We start from the raw sequence: 19,695 nt of genomic DNA on the forward strand, positions 1-19,695 counted from the left end.
AACCAGTGGTGGGGGGTTGGACTAGATGATCTATTCAGGTCCCTTCTGACCCCTAACTACTATGAAACTATGAATGTGGATTTGAGGGTTTTTAATCAGAGAGTTTGTGGGTTTTTGTTTGTGGAGTTTGTCATAACCAAGTCAGTTAAGTGACCCTGCCACAATAGAACGACCCTAAGCAACTGCTGCTATCTCCAAAATTTGGTCACGTTCCGCCTCATTAGCTATTCCCACCTGGCAGTCTGTCATTGGCTACTCTAAACATACAAAAGTCCGTGCAGCTTCCGCCCAAGTCGGAGACCTCTGAGCACGCTGCAGAGTGACCTCGGAGAACTCTGGACATGTGACAGAGTGAATTGGCGGCCTGATCAACCGCCAATTTCTCCCCGTCATCGACCGGCCCTGACATACCCCTTTCCTTTGCATGCTCGTTTCATCCACGGACTCGTCTCGTCGACTCGTTGCGTTACCTCTGTTATCCGTAACTACATAAACAACCTCATAGCCTGCGTCGTGACCACCAGCAGCATAAGTAAAATAATCTTTGAAACCGATACACTGTGTCTCGCCTCTCCATCCACCAGCCTGCCTGACGACCGATTAATTCGTACCCCTCAAGTCGGCTCTAGCCGTCTGAGACAGAGTTAAAAATCAGAGAATCTCCAATTAGAGAACCAGGATCTCTGCTGATAAGATCTATCTTTAAGTATGTGTTCCTCTCCCATCTCTTATGGAACAACAACCAGCTATTGTGCATCTCCTTGGCCAAGGCCCCCCAGAAACCACAGATGCTGCCAGCAGTTCTTCTAGTTGAAGTGATTGTAAAATCATCTTTCTTTCCTTCCAGTTTCACAGATATTTCAAAACTGGGTGAATGCTCCTTGCAGGAAACTTGATACAGATGTACTCATAAGACTTCAATGTCCACAAACATTCATATGGACTAAACATTGTAGGAATGCTTGTTGAAATAGATTATTGTAGTATTTATACAGCTATGTTTTAAACGTGCAGCGATTATCTGAATTACTTGAATTACTATTCAACTTTCCTAGCTTGGAAGTGCAGAATCCCACTAGCAAGACCTGTTTCTATATGATTGGACAGAGAATTGTACTGTATTTTTTGCATTTCTTGCTGAAGATGATTTCCTACTAAGTAGCTGAATGTTTTTATAAAGTACTGTTGAGAAGCCTGTTGTCTTGTCAGTGTTTTGATCATCATATAACTTGTAATTGCTCATAAAATAGCGTTCAACCAATAGAAGCAGTCAGTACTATATTGCAGTTGCTTCCCTTACTTTTTTTCCTGACACCAAATGTATTGGGTGAACACTTCAGGATTCTGTTATTCCATTCTGATATTATGCTGTCTCTTGACTTCCAGTTATGTGAAACACGGTAATCAGATTCTTCTCTGTTTATCATTAAAACTGCTTATAATTATCTAGATGCCGTTGCTCAACTCCCAGTAACAATCTGCTGAAGGTTAATTTATGTGTGCCCTTGTTTCACTGCTAGAGGTAAGACTGCTCTCACTCAAATATACATAGAAAGGGACTGCTTGACCAAGAAACCATGCTGAGTTGTAGGAAATAATCAGCATGCTGAGCCCTAGAATTGTTAAAAAAAATCTTTCTCTTGGGGAAGAAGGCAAGGGCTTTTTAATATTCCTGAACTGAACACAACAAAAGGGGAAAAGCGTGATAGTATCAGTATTTCAGTTTTGTATGTGATATTTTCTCTGAGTTGGAAGGAGCTTATTTAGTTTGGATTATGAAACTTAGAAATTATTTTTAAAATGTTAGGTATTGTGGCCTTTATATTGTGTTGCTTTAAGTAAAAAATTTTAGGCAGATAAATGGAAGAGAAGTAACCATTCAAATATTTAGGCCAAAGTGACTCATTTATTTCTGGAAAAAAACTAATAAAACAGATTCTACTTTTTTAATGGAGTCACCTATGGAGGAGTTAGACTTCAAGAGGGATACTGAAGCCTTGAGCTGGTTTGTACAGAGTTGAAATCAAACAAGAAACAAAATTCTTCAGGGCTTTCAAAGAAGGTGCAAGCAGCTTTCTCCTCTTAACTGGTAATGTTTCATATTTATGTAATGTCAGAGAAGAAGATAACTTTATGGTTGTGTTTCCCCCCACCCACCCTCCAAGTCTGAAGGGGACATTTCAAAAAGATTTTAAAATTTGGCATATCAGATATGTGGGATTTCAGGCATATGCTTGACAGGTGACACTGTAAACTTCAGTTAATCATGCCTGGTTGACAACTCCACAAAAGAAAGGTAAAACGTGGGGAGAGGGCTTATGTGAATCAGTCTGGATTCACCCAAATTTGCAGAAATTCTGAGTATTTGCTTGCTAAAATGTAGCTGCTATCAGTTTGCATTGTATTAAAATAAGATGGCTGAGAAATATTTCTTAAAAGGTGAAATACCTCTCATTTCCTTGTGCCCTTCATTCATTTGTAGTCATGGAGTTCTGCTATAATGAAATATCCTCAGTCAGGTTTTCTGCTGTCAGTTTATTTTCATTTTTCACCTTTCATATAAAGATGCTGTTCATTTTAATTGAATACATTTTAAAAATTGCAAATAACACATCTCCAAACTATACAATTGGTCCAGCAAAAGATATCACCAAAGAAAACCTTCTCGCATATTTCCTGGAGCATCATGGATACTATAACACTCCAATGCTGCTAACAGTTTACAGGCAATTAAGACAGACCACTATGGTGTGGCAGAATGCCATCTCTGTCTCTCCCCAAACCCTGCTATCAGGCAGATGCCTAATCTGACAATTTGGTGACCAGGGTCAGGGCAGAGGGAAGACACCTCTGGCCCCATCGGCTTCAGGTAACCCCGAGTTGTAACCTGAGCTGGATACATTCCTGAGGGAGAGAGAACCCTGCTTCCTCTGCCTACGTGACTGGTCTCGCACACCTGGGTGGGGGCTTAAACTCCCTATTGTTCTAAGCAATATCATCATGACTGGGAGGGGGATAGAGACCCTGCCAGTCTACCCGGCAACCAGTGATGCATTTCAAATTGGTTGGCTGGCAGCCAACAATTGCTGGCCTTCATTGGGTCAGGTAAATGAGGTCATAAGACCTATATAAGTTAGGTGGGGCAGCAGCCATGATGAGAACTCTGAGATGCTGGACCTCGCTCTCTCTCTTGAAACTTATGTTCAATGAACTGCTTGCCTCCAGAGGGAATCTCCACCTGCCTCTGGATGATACTTGTGAGTAAGCTACTTGAGATCTAACTAGATATATAGCTTGCAGTAACACAGAAGCGTAATCAAAGTCTACCATGCCACTGTTTGCTCTAAGGTATTTCTCTGATATTGCTCTAACCTGTACCCTATTCCAAACCTACACCGTGTAACCAGTAAAGTTCTCCTTTGAGAACTTACTGAGACTTATTGCGAGAGGGTCTAGATTATGCCTTGGAGTCCCCTTGGTTCGGCTGACTAAGGGAGACCACTCATTGTACTTCAGACTGAGGGAAGCACCCTTAGTTCTTGCAGTGGGTCAAGTACCCTCAAAGACTAGTAGACCTGTGTTTCCCAAGGGGCAGTGGTCCAAGATCAGTCCAGACCCTGGGTGGTGGCGGCGTTACCCCCAGGCTTGCGGGTGTGCTCTAGGAAGGGGGTTGGCTGAATGTGAGGAATCAGGACAGACCACTATGGTCTGGATCAGACATTTGGCTTACTGGTCTTGCTATCACAATAGTTCTTCCCTCTAGGAACTCCAATCAATGTTCCCTCTAAGGTGTTGCGGTATGTGAATGCGTCGCTTCAGTCCATGAGTGCACTGCTTCGGTCTGTTCCCAAATTGGTCCCGCTTCTCCCTTTCAGCATGCGCCACTTTGGTCCACCCCGCAATTGGTCCCCTTCCTTTCTCCCCTCTCCCCCGCACTGTGGCCATTAGGTAGGTGCGCAGAGATCCCCTGTTGTTGTGTGGCATGGCTTTTTATTGTGTGCAGCCATGCACAAGTGCAACTTAAAGGGAACACTGGCTCCAATTCCAGTGTATGCTATTTGTGAGCACCAAAAATGTGCAGCTCTTATTCAGAAGAAATAGGGCCAGAATAGATGAGGATGGTTTAGGTCAATAGTGCAGGTTTGTTTTGGAAAGTTGAACTGATCCAGAAGCTGGCCATGAGATGCCTGAGCAGTAGTGTAATGGTGCTCAGGGCTGGGGTACAAGGGGTGGCCCTGAGCACCATTGTGCCCCAGCACTGACCCAGGGTGGTGGATGAAGGCGGGTGCAGAAATAGCAGCAATTGCATTGCTGGCTCAGCCCCTACACTGCCAGCAGCTGAGCCAGTGATGCTACCTTATGTGCTGCTGCCGACCAGGGCACTCAGGTTGTCCCCTTATGCCTCCATGCTTGTTTCCTCTTTGAAACTTCAGTTTTATGAGCATTAAAATTTACAGTATTAACAGAAAGGGGAGTGAAAGCTGTACACTAGAGTGGTCTTAAGTTGCTTAATGACAATATGATATAGCATTTGCTTGACCAAAGTTTGGGCTAAGAGAAGAAGAGGCAAAGGCAATGATCAAACCAAAGGTAGTCACAAGGTGTGAGCCATTTCAGTAATTTAAAGAAAGATGTCATTGAAAAAAAAAAAAGGTTAGCAATATTGCTATGGTCATTTAAAGTCCATTTAGTGGTTACACAAGGCTAATTTTAGCTTTTATAGGGGGTTGAGAACAGGCATCTGACTTTTACGTAGAATATCATGAATTAGGAATGCTTTTATGGGTTTTTTGTTACTTAGTAAGCTTTTTGATATTTTAGCCAAGGCATACAGTGTAAAAATCCTGGTTAATCTCAGAATCGTTGCCCTTTAACCTCTGTCTACAGTTCTTGCTGAATAGCCTGTTTGCACATGAACCAAGATAGGAGCTTATATAATTTTTTTGTCTTTTATAACTTAATTTAACACTTGGGTGAAAAGTCATTTTCCCTAACAGGCTGGTGGCCCATTAGAGACTTTTTAAGGCTTTAGGATTTAGAGAAATTAATTTTAAATTATCTCGTATCATAAAATTGTGGAAAATTAGGGTTGGAAAGTACCTCAGGAGGTCATCTGGTCTGACTCCTTGCTCAAAGCAGGACCATCCCAAACTAGATCATCCCAATCAAGGCTTTGTCTAGCCAGGTCTTAAAAACCTCCAAGGAGGGAGATTCCACCACCTCTCTGGGTAACCTGTTCCAGTGCTTTATTACTCTCCTGGTGAGACAGTTTTTTCCAATATCTAACCTAAACTGTCCTTGCTGCAACTTGAGCTCATTGCTCCTTGTTCTGTCATCTGTCACCACTGAGAACAGTCTAGCTCCATCCTCTTTGGAGCCACCCTTTAGATAGTTGAAGACTGTTATCAAATCCCCCCTCTGTCTTCTCTTTTTCCAAACTAAATAAGCTCAGTTCCCTCAGTCTCTTCTTCTAAGTCATGTGCCCCAGCCCCCTAACCATTTTCTTTGCCCTCCACTGTACTCTCTCCGGTTTGTCATGGGGAGCCCAAAACTGAACGCGGTACTCCAGTTGTGGCCTTACCAGAACCGATTAGAGGGGAAGAACCATTTGCCTTGATCTGCTGGCAACAGTTCTACCAATGCAGCCCAGTAGGCCATTAGCCTTCTTTGCACACTGCTGGCTCATTCAGCTTATTGTCTACTGTAACCCCCAGGTCCTTTTCTGCAAAGCTGCTGCTTAACCAGTCACTCCCCAGCCTGTACTCATCCTTGGGATTGTTCCATCCTAAGTGCAGGACTTTGTACTTGTCCTTATTGAGCTTCATGAAATTTCTTTTGGTCCAGTACTCCAATTTGTCTTGGTCTCTTTAAATCTTAGCTCTGCCCTCCAGCATATCAACTGCTCTCCCCAGCATAGTGTCAATCACAGACTTGCTAAGGATGCACTCCATCCCATCTTCCAGATCAGTGAAGACATTGAACAAAACCATCCCCAGGACTGACCCCTGGGACACTCCATTTGATACTGCCTGCCAACTAGACATTGAGCCATTGACTACCAGCCCTCTGAGCCTGATGATCCAGCTAGTTTTCTATCCACCTTACAGTCCATTCATCCAACTTGTACTTCTGTAGCTTTTTAGCAAGACTGTAGTGGGAGGCTATCAAAAGCCTTGCTAAAGTCAAGGTATATCATGTCCACTGCTCTCCTAGCATACACCCAGTCAGTCATCTCATCATAGAAGCCAATCAGCTCAGTCAGGCATGACTTGCCCTTGTTGAGTCCATGCTGACTGTTCCTAATCTCACCACCTTTTCTTCCAAGTGCTCAGAAATGGATTTCTTGAGGACCTTCACCATGATTTTCCCAAGGACTGAGTTGAGGCTGACTGGTCAGTAGTCCCTTGGATCCTCATCCTTCCCTTTCGTAAAGATGGGCACTATATTTGCCCTTTTCCAGTCATCCGGGACCTGTCCCGATTTACCATGAGTTTTCAAAGATAATTGCCAGCAGCTCTGTAATCACATCAGCCAACACCCTCAGTACTCTTGGGTGCATTGCACCAGCCCCACCCCGAACTTATACATGTTCAGCTTTTCTAAGTAGTCCCTAACCTGTTCTTTTGCAACTGTTGGCTGCTGACCTGCTCCCCAAGCTGTGCTGCCAGGTGCAGTTGTTGGGGTGCTGACCTTGCCTGTAAAGACTGAGGTAGAAAAGGCATTGAGTACTTCAGTCTTTTCCACATCATCTCTCACTAGGTAAGCAGCCCACACTTACCCTGATTGTCTTCTTGTTGCTGATGTACTTGTAGAAACCCTTCTTGTTACCCTTCATGGCCCTTGCTAGTTGAAACTCCAGTTGGGCTGGAGTTGAAACTCCAGTTGGCTTTCCTGATTTCATCTTTGTGTGCCTGGTACTGCTCCCTAGCTGTTTGCCTGATTTCATCCTCTTTATACTCCTCCCTAGTCATTTGCCAAGTTTCCACTTCTTGTAAGCTTCCTTTTTGTATTTTAGTTCATTGAAGAGTTCCCTGCTAAGCCAAGCTGGTCTTTTACCCTACTTGCTAGTCTTCCTGTGCATTGGGATTAGTTGTAGCGCTGTATAGGCTGTGTATATCAAGGGGCCAGGGACAGGATATTCCTATAGTCAAATTTAATGATGAGGTGCATCTGCTTAAGGCACAAAGTTATTCAGAAAGCAACCTCATTAACACGTTTTCTACATTTGCTGTACTGAATCTTTTCATAGTAAGTTACTGAGGCTTTTATAATATTAGAAAGAAAAAAGACTTCTGACCTTGAATTCAGGTTATAGCATAATTAGCTGAAAATAAACATACACAATCCAGAGCTGATAAAGTATACATTAAATTTTTGTCTAGGCAATGTCCTCCATGTCCCCTGGAAGGCCTCAGCAATTTTGTCTCTTTCTGCTTGGAAGAAGAAGCTAGCTTTCACTGCAGGATTGTGTAGAGTATCAAACATGTTAATATCTTCACAAGATGTTGGGATATATTATACCAGATTTTGTGATGCAGTTTAAATAATTCTAATTAACTGTAGAAGTTAAAGTATCCACAGCTAATGGATGAACTGGCCAAATTAGGGCTGAGGATAATGAGAATGGAGACAGACATGGTCTTTGAAGCATTGTCAGCTGAGCTGTAATCTTGTGATAAAGGGCTAAAACTTCTATCTGTTTGAGTGTGTTATGTCACTATCAAAATGTTTATGGTGGCACAAAGGCAATTCTGTTTGCAGCTCTAGTGTAATACTATAAGGTAGCTTATCCTACACTTAATATTACTTTGTCATATTCAATTTTTTGAAGATCTATCTGCCCAGGTCTGTTAACACATTGACTTTAACACTAAAACTCAATGGAAACAGAGCCATCACATGGGGTCCTACTTACTCTTCAGGATTCTAAACTCTTTAAGGCAGAACATGTACTACATATGTGCTTGCAAAGTAACCCACTAATCCTAATAATTTTTAGAAAATATCACTGATAGGAAATACTAAATTCAAACAGACTGACTCTTAAGAAAATAAAACGAAATAACTTCATTAGGCAGCCTGTGTTTTCCAGTTAGATTAGAACTGCAGTAGCAAAGTGAGTTGTATTAGAAATGAGAGTTTTAATTGGGCTTTTAAAATCATGACCTAAATGTGAGTTAGTGCCCTGGAGGTTGCTGGCACTCAGCATACCTAAAGACGTTACACGTTGCTGGTATATATTTGGCTCTAGTGGATCAAGATTATGCTGGGGGCACTTTCTGTTGTAGGAGGGTTAGTGCTGTAGTCTACTTTTAAGTACTAGGTACTAGCTAAGTGGTTCCAGGTTATACAAGACGAAAAATTAAATCATATCAAATTGTCAGAAAACATTTTAGGAGTAGATTAATTTGTTAAGTTTGTGAGCCCAAGGCAGTGTGTGGAATGCAACTCAAATTGTCTAGCTTCTGATTCCATGCCACGAAATACATTTGTCTTTCCAAAGAGTACTAGAGTTTATCAACCAACACACACCTAATTATATTCTGGGGTGTACAGAAAAGGTCCAAAATTAAACCACTGAAATAATGGGAACATATTAGAAATATCAGATGTTGACTGACTTTTGTTTTGCTGGACTACTGCTTTTTTCAGTCCTCATGAGGAAGTAGAATATTAATTCAGGTTGGAAAAGAACATAGTAAATGTTTCCTCCTAGTTTAGACATGCCTTTTAATATAGTACCTTTGGATTCTTTGTAAAAAGATTGGTGGCTGAGTTTTGGGACATCCAACTACTGGAAAAGCATAGCAATGCTTTATTTCATTCATTTCTAATATAAAATAAAACATTAACTATATTTTCTGATAGGTGAGTGGTAAAAAAATGCTTTTGGATATCATAATAAATTTTGACCAACTAATGACAGACCTCACTGGTAACCTAATTTCTAATTTTCTTTTTTTAAGAGAATATTTTTGCTGATCGGTATTTTTAAATTTGGTCTCTGTGCTTTTTCTTATGTAGCTCCCCAGAGGAATTTTGAAATAGCCTTCAAAATGTTTGATCTGAATGGTGACGGTGAAGTGGACATGGAAGAGTTTGAGCAGGTCAGTTTCTTGGGAGATTGACTTAAAGATATATGACCTTGACAAAAATTAAAGTACTTGCTGTGCCATGAAAGTGGAACAATACGGTATTAGCAAGTATTGGCACAGGCAGTGGGTCATACCTGCTTCTTATGTGCGCCATTATGCTGCCATAACAAACCTTTTTTTAATCAAGTTTTATAAAAAATCTACTCTCATTCAAGTTGTCCATGTTACCTTTCTGAAAACTCATCAGTGGAACAGTCATAGAAAAAATAACCTCCATAATTTTTTTTTATGACGCTTGCATTGATTGTCTCCAGAACAGTAACACGGATGAACTTCAGCTTCGGAAGTAGAATGTCGTCACGTTGGTATCCCTGGTGTCTGCATTTTGACACCTCAATTACTGCATTATTTGTGCTGTTATTTTTATTACTCTTGTTTTTTTCATAATAGAATAACTATGTCTAATATACCTGGAAAAATAAGGTTTTCTCATTTGCTTAAAGAGATGCCTTTGATTCTTTTCTTTATTTCTTTGGACTTACTTTTTCAACATTAGTTTCCTTAACCATCCTAACATTTCATCTCCTGTCTTGTGTATGACTAACACAGATCAACTTGTATAAAGAACTGAACACAAATCCAGTATTGGTCAGGTATTAATATGTATTCCCCAAAGGGTAGAGTGTATGACATCTTCCAGTAGATTTATACTAGAGAACATGCTGCCAACATGAAAAAAAAAATCCAATTTCCTCACTGTGTTGTTTGTTTGTTTGTTTTAAACCACGACTTATGTAGAGAAAAGATTTTAAGAGTTTCAAAACTCATAACACATCCTTAATTGCTAAGTAATAAAGGATTTCCAGAGTCATAATCAGGGATCCTGGTTTTCTCAGTTTAAAAATCCCAAATTGTCTGATTAAACACCCCCCCCACTGTATTTTTTTCCACGATTAAAATGAAATGCCACTCATATATATAGTTGAACACAATGCTTTATTTATATATTTACAATTGTAAAGCAATTTGGAAGCCTACCAGTGCCTCAATCATTATAATAAAATACATTCTAAATGCCTATATATTTTGGTGTTTGATTTTTTTAGGTTTTTTTAATTATGGAAAATCAGAGCTTCCCCTGCCCTCTTTGTTCACCAGGATATGGGTCCAGCTCCAGCTGTCCCCCCAGCTGCTTTGTGGTGCTGAGCAGCCCTGATAATATGGCACTGCCCTATCCCTGCCCATGCCATTACCCCTCATTCCCAAGCCACAGGCCCCCCACCCTACCAGTGCCCCTCATTCCTGACCCCCCGTCCCCCGTCCCGTCCCCCCCCCCCCCCAGCCATGCCGGTGCCCCTCACTCCTGACCGGCAGTCCCTCCATCCACACTGGTGCCCTTTACTCCCAATACACAGCCCCCTGGCCCTGCCACTGCCCTTCACTCCAGACCCACAGTCCATGCCTCCCCCATGCCCCTCACTCCCAACCTACAGCCCCTTATCCCTTCCAGTGACTCTCACTCCCAACTGCCAGCCCTCTGGCCCTACCAGTGCCCTCACTCCTGCCTCACAGTCCCCCGCCCCCCCAGCCTTGCTGGAGGGGGCCCCTAGCTGCCCCTCCCCACCTGGCACAGACTCACAGGATGGTGGTCTGTGGGGACATGGTAGGGATGGCATGAGATGCACCCCATGTGGAAACACTGGCAGTTGCTGGGGCACCACACACTGGCCCACACCATGGGCTGGGGCTGCAGCATGGCAGGGAGGACCAGTGCCACACTCCACAGCAGCAGCATGAAGCCGAGCATGACTCTGACCTAAGCCATGCTGCAGGCAGCAGGAGGGCAAAGGTCTCCAGGCAGTCTCCATCCTGCCTCGGCTTGAGCATGGCAGCTGTGGCTACAACAGCTCCAGCTCATGCAGGTGGCGATGGAGTGAGTAGCCCCAGCATGGGCTGGAGGAAAGAGGAGGGGATACCTCTGGCACCCCCTGCCCTGGGCTAAGGCTCCTGCAGTGCACCAGGAGGCTTGACCATGCCCCGCTCCCCTCTCCCCCAGCAGCATTTCCCAACCACCCTGCCCCTGAGAACATGGGCCCCAGCTCAGCCACTCAGCTCCCCGCCACCCCTGAAGGACCTTCCTTGCCCCCTTCCCCCACTAGAGGGGCAGGCATCTGTGGATGGGCCCTGCTGGCAACAGTGCAGAGCTGGGCTCGCCGACAGTACTTAGCACTGCCTCAGACCTAAATCCCCTCTCCTTCAACCTACAACTTTCTGAGCACCCAGTGAAAAGTAATACTAGATTTTAGACAGACAAGGTTCTTTGGGTTAATCTGGTATCCTTTATTAGACCAACTCAGCTACAACCTACACCCCTTTATACTAGATTTTAAGCTCTTTTTGATACTTCAGATTGATCTTGGCTAAGTTATATATTTTTTCCATTGGATATGCAGGTCCTTTGATCCACTTCTGCCAAAGTATATTAAGAAAAAAGCAAACAAAACCAATACAAGCAGTATCATATATTTTTATTATTTGTGAACTTCCAACTTAAAGTTTTATAAAGTAAAGTAACAAGGATGATGGTGATCTTTCCATTTCATTTTCTAAGATTACTTTGCTACTTCTCAGAGTTTGTTTCCAAATTCTCCATTGTGACATTTCAGACACCTTGGAGTAATTTTTTCTCAACTATGTCTAAACCAGCCGTGTAACGGAGGGGCTCAATAAAAAACTATTTTACCAAGATGCTCTAAATGATATTTTCACATGTTGTGAATCATCTGTAACTTAATCATAGTCTATAATTCTGTACGTCTTGGGTCACTATCTTGTAACTCCATAGAAACCACCATTTCTGTGCAAGGGAATGCAGAGACTTACGTCATTTTTTGGGTGAAGTTGGGAAATGTATGTGTTTGTGATATAGTACAGAAATATCAAGTAAAAAGCTCAACTAGAAATGTCCGTGGGTATCTGAGAACAATTGGACATCTTTGAATAATTTAGCTTTCTTACTATCATTTTTCTTTTAAGAAACCTTTAGAGATGTACTCTAGCTATGCTTTATACTGGTCTTAGGACAGGCAGATTTTTTGTTTAGATTTATATTGTGTGCCCCTCCCTGTCCCCCCATTCCCCAGGCTTTAGACTCCATTTTTGTCCCAAATGTTTATCCATGGGTTTAAATAGCAGTACTATGTGCTTTCTTCAAGAAGAGCCTTGTAAGCATAATATACATCTTTTACCATGTATTCTTCAGTCCAGGTTATTCTTTCAACTTTACATGCTGTCATAATAGTGTGGGCATAATTCTAAAGTGATAGGGATGGAAGTGTTGATGTGTAATATGGCATTACAAGATTGTTGCTGCTCTTCATTGCCACCAGAGTATGAAGCAGAATTCAAAATTATTACGCACATTTTTGTGCTGTTTGCTGTTGTCTCCCTAAAAACTACTGATCTGGTTTTCAGACATTCCCCCATGTCTTATCAGAACATACGTTACTGAGATACTACACTTCCTAAATATAACACTTCAGTCCCTTGTCCATATATAATCATTTCAAAAAGTGCCTTCACATCATGTTTACTTAACCCATGCATTTTCAGGTTTTGTTGTTTTTATACATAAGCGAAGTAATGGTTATTGAATGTTGATAAATTAACTTACTGGAATGTAAGAAAAATAGAAACTAGTTAATTCCTTACCAAAAACAGGCTGATATTCTTCAACTTTTTATACAGCTATATTTTTATCTATATATCTACATATATAAATATAGATCTAGATAAATATGGATATATAAAAAGTTGAAGAGTATTTAACTCTAACAAATATCAAAAGGGAAATCCTAGCTTTGACTCTTTGTAGATATCAGTATGGCTGATTTGATGTTCTTTGCACTCAAATGAAAACAAAAAAAAAGTCCTAGAATCCTGGTAGGAAGGGATATGTTTGGTTTTTTTTTAGTATTTAGACTAATCCTCCTAGGGGGCTTGAAAACATAGTCTTTGCAGATTAATTTGCAGGCTTACTAAGTATACCAAAACAGCCATTCCTTGGGACAAACAATGAAAGACGTTCTAGAAGAGATGTTTGTTTGTGAGAAAGAACCAAGTACTTAGATTTCCTGAATTCAAAAACAAGCAAGTCAATGAATGGATCCCATCACAAGAGAAATGTGTCAGTTTGGGGTCCTGAAGAGCCGAGGCGAGTCTATGGAGACAGCTGTACTCCATACTCAGAGTCTAAGTGAAGGTTTTGTGCTTTCTGAAGCTCTCTCTCATCTTTACGAGGATTGGCATATTGATCTCCTAACTGCTAATGGACAGTGCTGTATCACAAGTCTTCATTAATGAGTTAACAAGAAAGGCCTGGTGATTTAGTCTTTACCAAAGTCTTGAGTAACAACTTTGCATTAAAGGGATGTTCACACAACCCAGTGTAGGGTAAACTTCTTAGTAGGTTTAATAGCATAGGGCTCCAGCCTAGCAATATGACTAGACTGCTTCTCATCTGAGCTAATTTGTTTAAAGCTGGCTGAGGTACCCTTGCCTAGACAACACTCTGCCATGTAAGCACCCAGAATATCAAGAAAAGCAGTTGGTTAGACTTGCTATAAAACACCAACTGCACAGATAAGAAAGATATGTAGCTACGAAAGTGAAAATACTGCCCTCTTTACTTCTAATGACCTATTTAAGTCCTTAGCTCCCACCCAAACAGCCCAATTCATATTGGCACCACTCGGCACCACTTTAAATAGCTTGGGGCCTGCATCAGTATTTAGCTGTAATTTTAATTCTTTGTCCTGTTACTCATAAGTTGTTGGGCTGTTTATTTTTGCTCTTTTAAAATAAAAACGCAAGAGAAAAAATAATTACTTTTGAAGCATCTTTACTTACGCCTCCTTACTGTTCACAGCTTAATTTTTTGTGTGCATGCAGCACACAAGACTAAACAAACCATAAGAAGTCCCCTTGGACCCCTGCTGACCCAAATGGGACAGCTGATAACCGACACCGAGGAAAAAGCCAATCTGCTTGATGGGTACTTTGTGTTGGTCTTTCATCTGCCCAAAGGGACTGCTCCGCCTAGCATGATGCAGGACGGCCAGGGTGAGTGCGTATTTATACCCAGCATCAGTATAGACCTGGTAAAGGAACACCTTGAAAGGCTGGACACCTTCAAGTCAGCTGGACCTGACAGATTACACCCTAGGGTACTCAAGGAGCTGGCAGGTGTCATAGCCCAACCACTGGCAAAAATATTTGAAAACTCATGGTGCTCAGGTGAAGTACCTGAAGACTGGAAGAAGACCAATGTGGTATCTACAAGAAAGGGATGGAAAGTAGATCCCGGGAATTACAGGCCAATCAGCTTGACCTCAATCCCTGGTAAGATTCTGGAGAAAATTATCAAGAGACCCTTCTTGATAAACTGACTGAGGGAGAAGGGAGAAGAGATTGACATCATATATCTGGACTTTAAAAAAGCCTTCGATCTGGTGTCTCATGATCTCCTCATGGAAAAATTGGCCAACTGTGGCCTCAGCTATACCACAGTCTGATGGCTGGGAAATTGGCTCTGAGGTCAGACCCAGAAAGTAGTGGTTGATGGCAGCGAATCATTATGGCACTCTGTGACCAGTGGTGTCCCCCAAGGCTCTGTCCTTCGACCAGTTCTCTTTAACATCTTTATCAACGATGTGGACTTTGGTGTCAGAAGCGCACTGACCAAGTTTGCTGATGACACAAAACTTCGGGGCACAGCGTCCACACCTGAGGACAGGTTAGTGATCCAGGCCGACTTGGATAAGCTTAGTAAGTGGGCGGATACAAACCTGATGATGTTCAAAATTGATAAATGCAAGGTACTCCACCTCAGCACAGGGGGGACCTGCAGCATGCTTACAGGCTCGGCAGTGCTACGCTCACTAGCACCATGGCTGAAAGAGACTTGGGGGTCATGATTGACCACAAGATGGACATGAGCCACCAATGCGATGTTGCAGCTGGTAAAGCAAACAAAACTCTGGCTTGCATCTATAGCTGCTTCTCAAGTAAATCTCAGGATGTCATCCTCCCGCTGTACTCGGCCTTGGTGAGGCTGCAGCTGGAGTACAGCATCCAATTCTGGGCTCCACAATTCAAGAAGGATATCAAGAAGCTTGAGAGAATCCAGAGGAGAGCCACATGCGTGTTCAGAGGGCAAAAGAATAGGCCTTATGAAGAGAGGCTGAGAGCCACTGGACTCTTCAGCGTCGAGAAGCGCAGGCTCAGGGGGGACCTGATGGCTGCCTATAAGTACATAAGGGGTGTGCATCAGGATCTGGGAGAACGTCTGTTCACCAGAGTGCCCCAAGGGATAACAAGGACTAACTGTCATAAACTCCTCCAAAACCATTATAGGCTAGACATGAGGAAAACAAATTTTACTGTCCAAGCCCCCAAGGCCTGGAATAGACTCCCTCCAGAAGTGGTGCAGGCACCTACTCTGGACTCATTCAAGAAACATTTGGATGCTTATCTTGCTGGGATCCTTTGACCCTAGCTGACTAGGGGCAGGGGGCTGGACTTGATGATCTTCAAGGTCCCTTCCAGCCCTAACGTCTATGAATCTATGAAAGTCCCTCCATTGGAATGTCAATGAGTCAGATGGTACATTTGTATTATAATATTCAGATATGCTATAATGGGGTGTGAATAAGAATGAAATTGCATTGTCTGCTGTAGAACATGACTAACATAGTGAGATGTTTATACCTTACTGTACACAAACAAACATGTTTTTAGATTAAACTTTGCTTTAGATTAAGAACAAAATTAAAGGGCACGATCTTGTAAAAAATGATACCATATAAATAATAAAATAGAATGTCCAGGACAAGGCTTCTTGTGTCTCCTGTTTGATAGTCTCCAATGAGTTGAATGTTTGCCTTTGCAAAAGTAGTCTTTAGAATGTATGATGATTTTTTTTTCTCTAAACCAGTCCTAAATTACAGATTCATATACAGTAATTTTTAGTTTTCTCTTCCCAAAATCCCTGTGTAGAATTCCTGTGATAGTTGATAGCTGTTATAAATTAAAAATGAGGGTCCAATGCTCAGTGGTATTTCAACTCTAAGACAAAATGTTTCTTGTTATATGGATATAAAAATGTAGAACCTGTCTACTTAAATCATTCACTTCTTCCAAATTTTTCTTTCCTAATTGTTTCGGGGGGGGGGTTGTTGAGTCATAAGCATATCACAATGCCTGATGTAGAGAAAGCATTTAGTCAGTACAGATCACAGAGATCACAAAAACATTTGAGATAATTGAATTTGTAAAAGGAAAAAAAAAACCTGTCTGCTTTGCATATTTAATATGTAGATAGGTCATATCTGTTTTATTTTTTTCTCATTTCGTTCCCTTCATAAGAATTAGTGACATAAGCCTGGAGAATCTATTACTCAGGGTTATACTGGTTTCACCACTCTCCAAAGGAAAATTTTAGCTTACTACTGTCCTTTATAGCAAGGGTCCCACATCCTTTTGATATTTAAAACCTTTTTGCAGCTGCTTCCCTCCCCCTTGTCAGCATGAGGAGGAGGAAGAAGAAATTGCTGGCAATAAAATAATAATATGTAACCTCTAGAAGCTCCCAAAGGAGAAGAGCATACATACCACCTTCACTTCCTTTTTCCCCAGAGTGCCCCAAAGCCACTGAAGTGAATGTTTGTTCCAGTAGAATGACTTGCTTTGGGCTAAAGCTGGGCAGCTGGCTTGGTAGACTAGAGCTTTGGATTTCTCTTTCTCTGCCAGATGTTGTAAATCTAAATCCTATGTGATCTTGGCAGGGAGGAATGAAAACAGCTGTACCTCTTTAAATCTGGAAAGCTACATACGCTTTTAGTTACCACTGGGTACGTCTATACATGCAATTAATACAACTGAATGTACTCTGGCTCAATTTGAGCTGAAGTAAACTAATCCCAATGTCACCATCTACATATATGTTTAAGCACCGTAACTTACCGTGCTGCTGGATACCACATACCTGATGGGACCATCCACAATGCAGTAAATTAATCTACTGAACTGTAATTGCCATGCGTGTGTAGGTGGTTATGCTTTCCTGTGCAGCAAATTAGTCTGCTGTGTAGTAAATAAGTATCTCATGTAGACATGCTCACTATTTACAAAATATAAGTTCAAACTGGAACAGGTAGAGAGAGAGAGACTACTAGAGTGATGGGGGAAGGACAATGTGTCACATGAGAGGAGAAACTAAAAAAGCTTGCCTTGTTTAGCGTGGCAAAGCAAAGACTGAGAGGAGATGATATTACTTTCTATTCATGGGAGTAACCCTACTTTTAGATGGAGCTTGTCCATTTTACAAAAATGAACACATGATATGGCACCCACAGTAGGAAGGGACTGGAAGTTGATGATCCAAATGTCACTTCTAGTCCTAAATTCCCTTGAAAGAGGATGAAGGAATATCATGAATATAATAGCAGCACTTGATCGAAGCCACTTTTTTTCTAAAATGCCTAGTGTCAGGGACAGTGAACTATCAGTCCTGCTCCCTGTCTTTATTTATTTAAATTTTAGAATGATTGGTGCTTGTGACTTGCCCTCTCCTTTTTTGTCTTCCTGGCGATACAAAGGAGGCTCCCTTTCTACTGAGGTTATTCCCTCATTCTTTTTAATGTAGACTTAAAGCTGAAAGCATACCCTAGTCAGGCTAGTGAAAGGGTTATAAGGAGAGTAGCATATTTAAAAGGGGTGTACAAATACAACACGTGTTTGATGTAAAACAGGCCCTTCACTTAAGTTGAATGGAAAAAAACTGATAGAATTATGGTAGTGCTACTAGATTTTAAGGCCAGAGAATACTTTTGTCTGAGCCTTCTCTGTAACAAGCACTACAGAATTTCACATGGTTACTCCTGTGTTGAGGCATCCAGTCTTGAAGACATTAAGAGATAAAAGAATCCACCATTTGGCTTTGGTAGGTTGCTCCAATGGTTAATCACGCTTATTATTTGAAAACGTTTACCTTATTTACTAATTGAATTGGTCTGGCTTCAGCTTCCTACTACTGGTTCGCATTGGGTTTTTCTGCACCAGATTAAAGTGTTCTTGGGCACCTGGTATTTTCTTCCCATCAGAATATGTAATATACTGTAAATAAGTCACCTCTCAGTCATCTTCTTGATAAGCTAAATTGATTTAACTGCATAAGGCTGCATAAGGCACACTAAAGCAATTTTCCATCTTACAAAAGTTTTGCTGCTCTTTTCAGTACACTCTCATATTCTAATCCATCATTTAAAAATGTAGATAGCAGAACAGTATAGTCTAGTATCAGCCTTACGAAGCCTGCATACAACAGTAAAATAATCTCCTTGATTCATCCCCACAACTGTGTTTTGTACATGTTTTATTTAGCCTTTTTAGCCACAGGAGAGAATTATCAAAAGTAACACTTCAGCAAATTGGCACAGTTTGTAGTGGCCCGTGCACATCTCTCTTTCGTATTTTTGTGCTAATTACTTTCTGCCCTTTACTCTTGTTAGGTCCAAAGCATCATTCGCTCCCAAACCAGCATGGGCATGCGTCACAGAGATCGTTCCACTACAGGGAATACCCTGAAAACAGGATTCAATTCAGCTTTGACGACCTACTTTTTTGGAGCTGATCTGAAAGGAAAACTGACTATTTCACACTTCTTAGAGTTCCAGCGCAAACTGCAGCATGATGTCCTGAAGCTTGAGGTTAGAATTTGTTGATTAGGGAATGTGGGGGAAGTTGATTGTGGTCAGTCTCTCTACAGATTAAATTAGCTGATGCCTGGACTTCATGACATGTAGTGAGGAGTGGGGGGGAAGAAAAGCCAGTACTAGAAGAGTATTGTGCAGCTACTGCCCCATGGGAATTGTTATGGAGTCTTCAGATCATTTGCTAGTAGAGCCAATACCAGGTGCTTCAGAACAGTGTTTTTGAAACTGTGTCATGGAACATTGGTGTTCTACAATGGGTCATTAGGGGTTCTGCACAGACATTGGGAGTAATGGCAAAAGAGGCTGGGAAGCAGTATACCACTACCACCAGACTGGATCATCTGGCTCCACATCAGCAGAGATAACCCAGAGCCAGGGGCAGGGGTTCCATGCAGAAAAAGTGACATGAAAGGATTCTGTGACTTTCAGATGTTTGAAAACCATTGCTTCAGAAGATGATGAGAGAAACCTTGTAGAAGAAGTTTGACACAACTGACCCAGAAAAAAATTCTCTAATCCCTATGCTGGAGTTTGAATGTTCCCTTGTTTTTGTAAGAGGGAGGGTTAACAGAATCTTCTTGTTATTTGTATGAATTTAAGCATCTACTGCCTTCAAAATATGGTTCTTCTCAAAAAAGTAAATATAGAAGTAGTGGTATGGGATTCCATGTTCGTTCCGCATGGGATTCCATGTTCACTGTCACTGTTTCTCAATAAAAATCTACTCAGTTTAAAAATAAAACTGCAAAGCCATCCCGGGCTCTGATTGTGGAGAAAAAAAAAAGATAAGTTCCTTCATTTCCACTGGGAATAAAGATTTTATAGAC

The 19,695-nt window shown here is 41.6% G+C and overlaps 1 protein-coding gene across 1 annotated transcript in view; it reads left to right on the forward strand.

The window, feature by feature from the left end:
* Positions 1-8,883: 8,883 nt before the first annotated feature.
* The window catches only part of LOC102368624 (calcium uptake protein 1, mitochondrial), a 90,303-nt gene continuing 79,491 nt past the window's right edge, over positions 8,884-19,695 (forward strand). The window contains exons 1-3 of the mRNA XM_006027894.3: positions 8,884-8,935; positions 9,025-9,107; positions 18,665-18,862. Coding sequence (XP_006027956.1) covers positions 8,884-8,935; positions 9,025-9,107; positions 18,665-18,862 — 333 coding nt within the window. The remainder of the gene's footprint in view (positions 8,936-9,024; positions 9,108-18,664; positions 18,863-19,695) is intronic.

The sequence above is a fragment of the Alligator sinensis genome, unplaced genomic scaffold, assembly GCF_000455745.1.
Source record: "Alligator sinensis unplaced genomic scaffold, ASM45574v1 scaffold849_1, whole genome shotgun sequence".
In the NCBI taxonomy this organism is placed as follows: domain Eukaryota; kingdom Metazoa; phylum Chordata; order Crocodylia; family Alligatoridae; genus Alligator; species Alligator sinensis.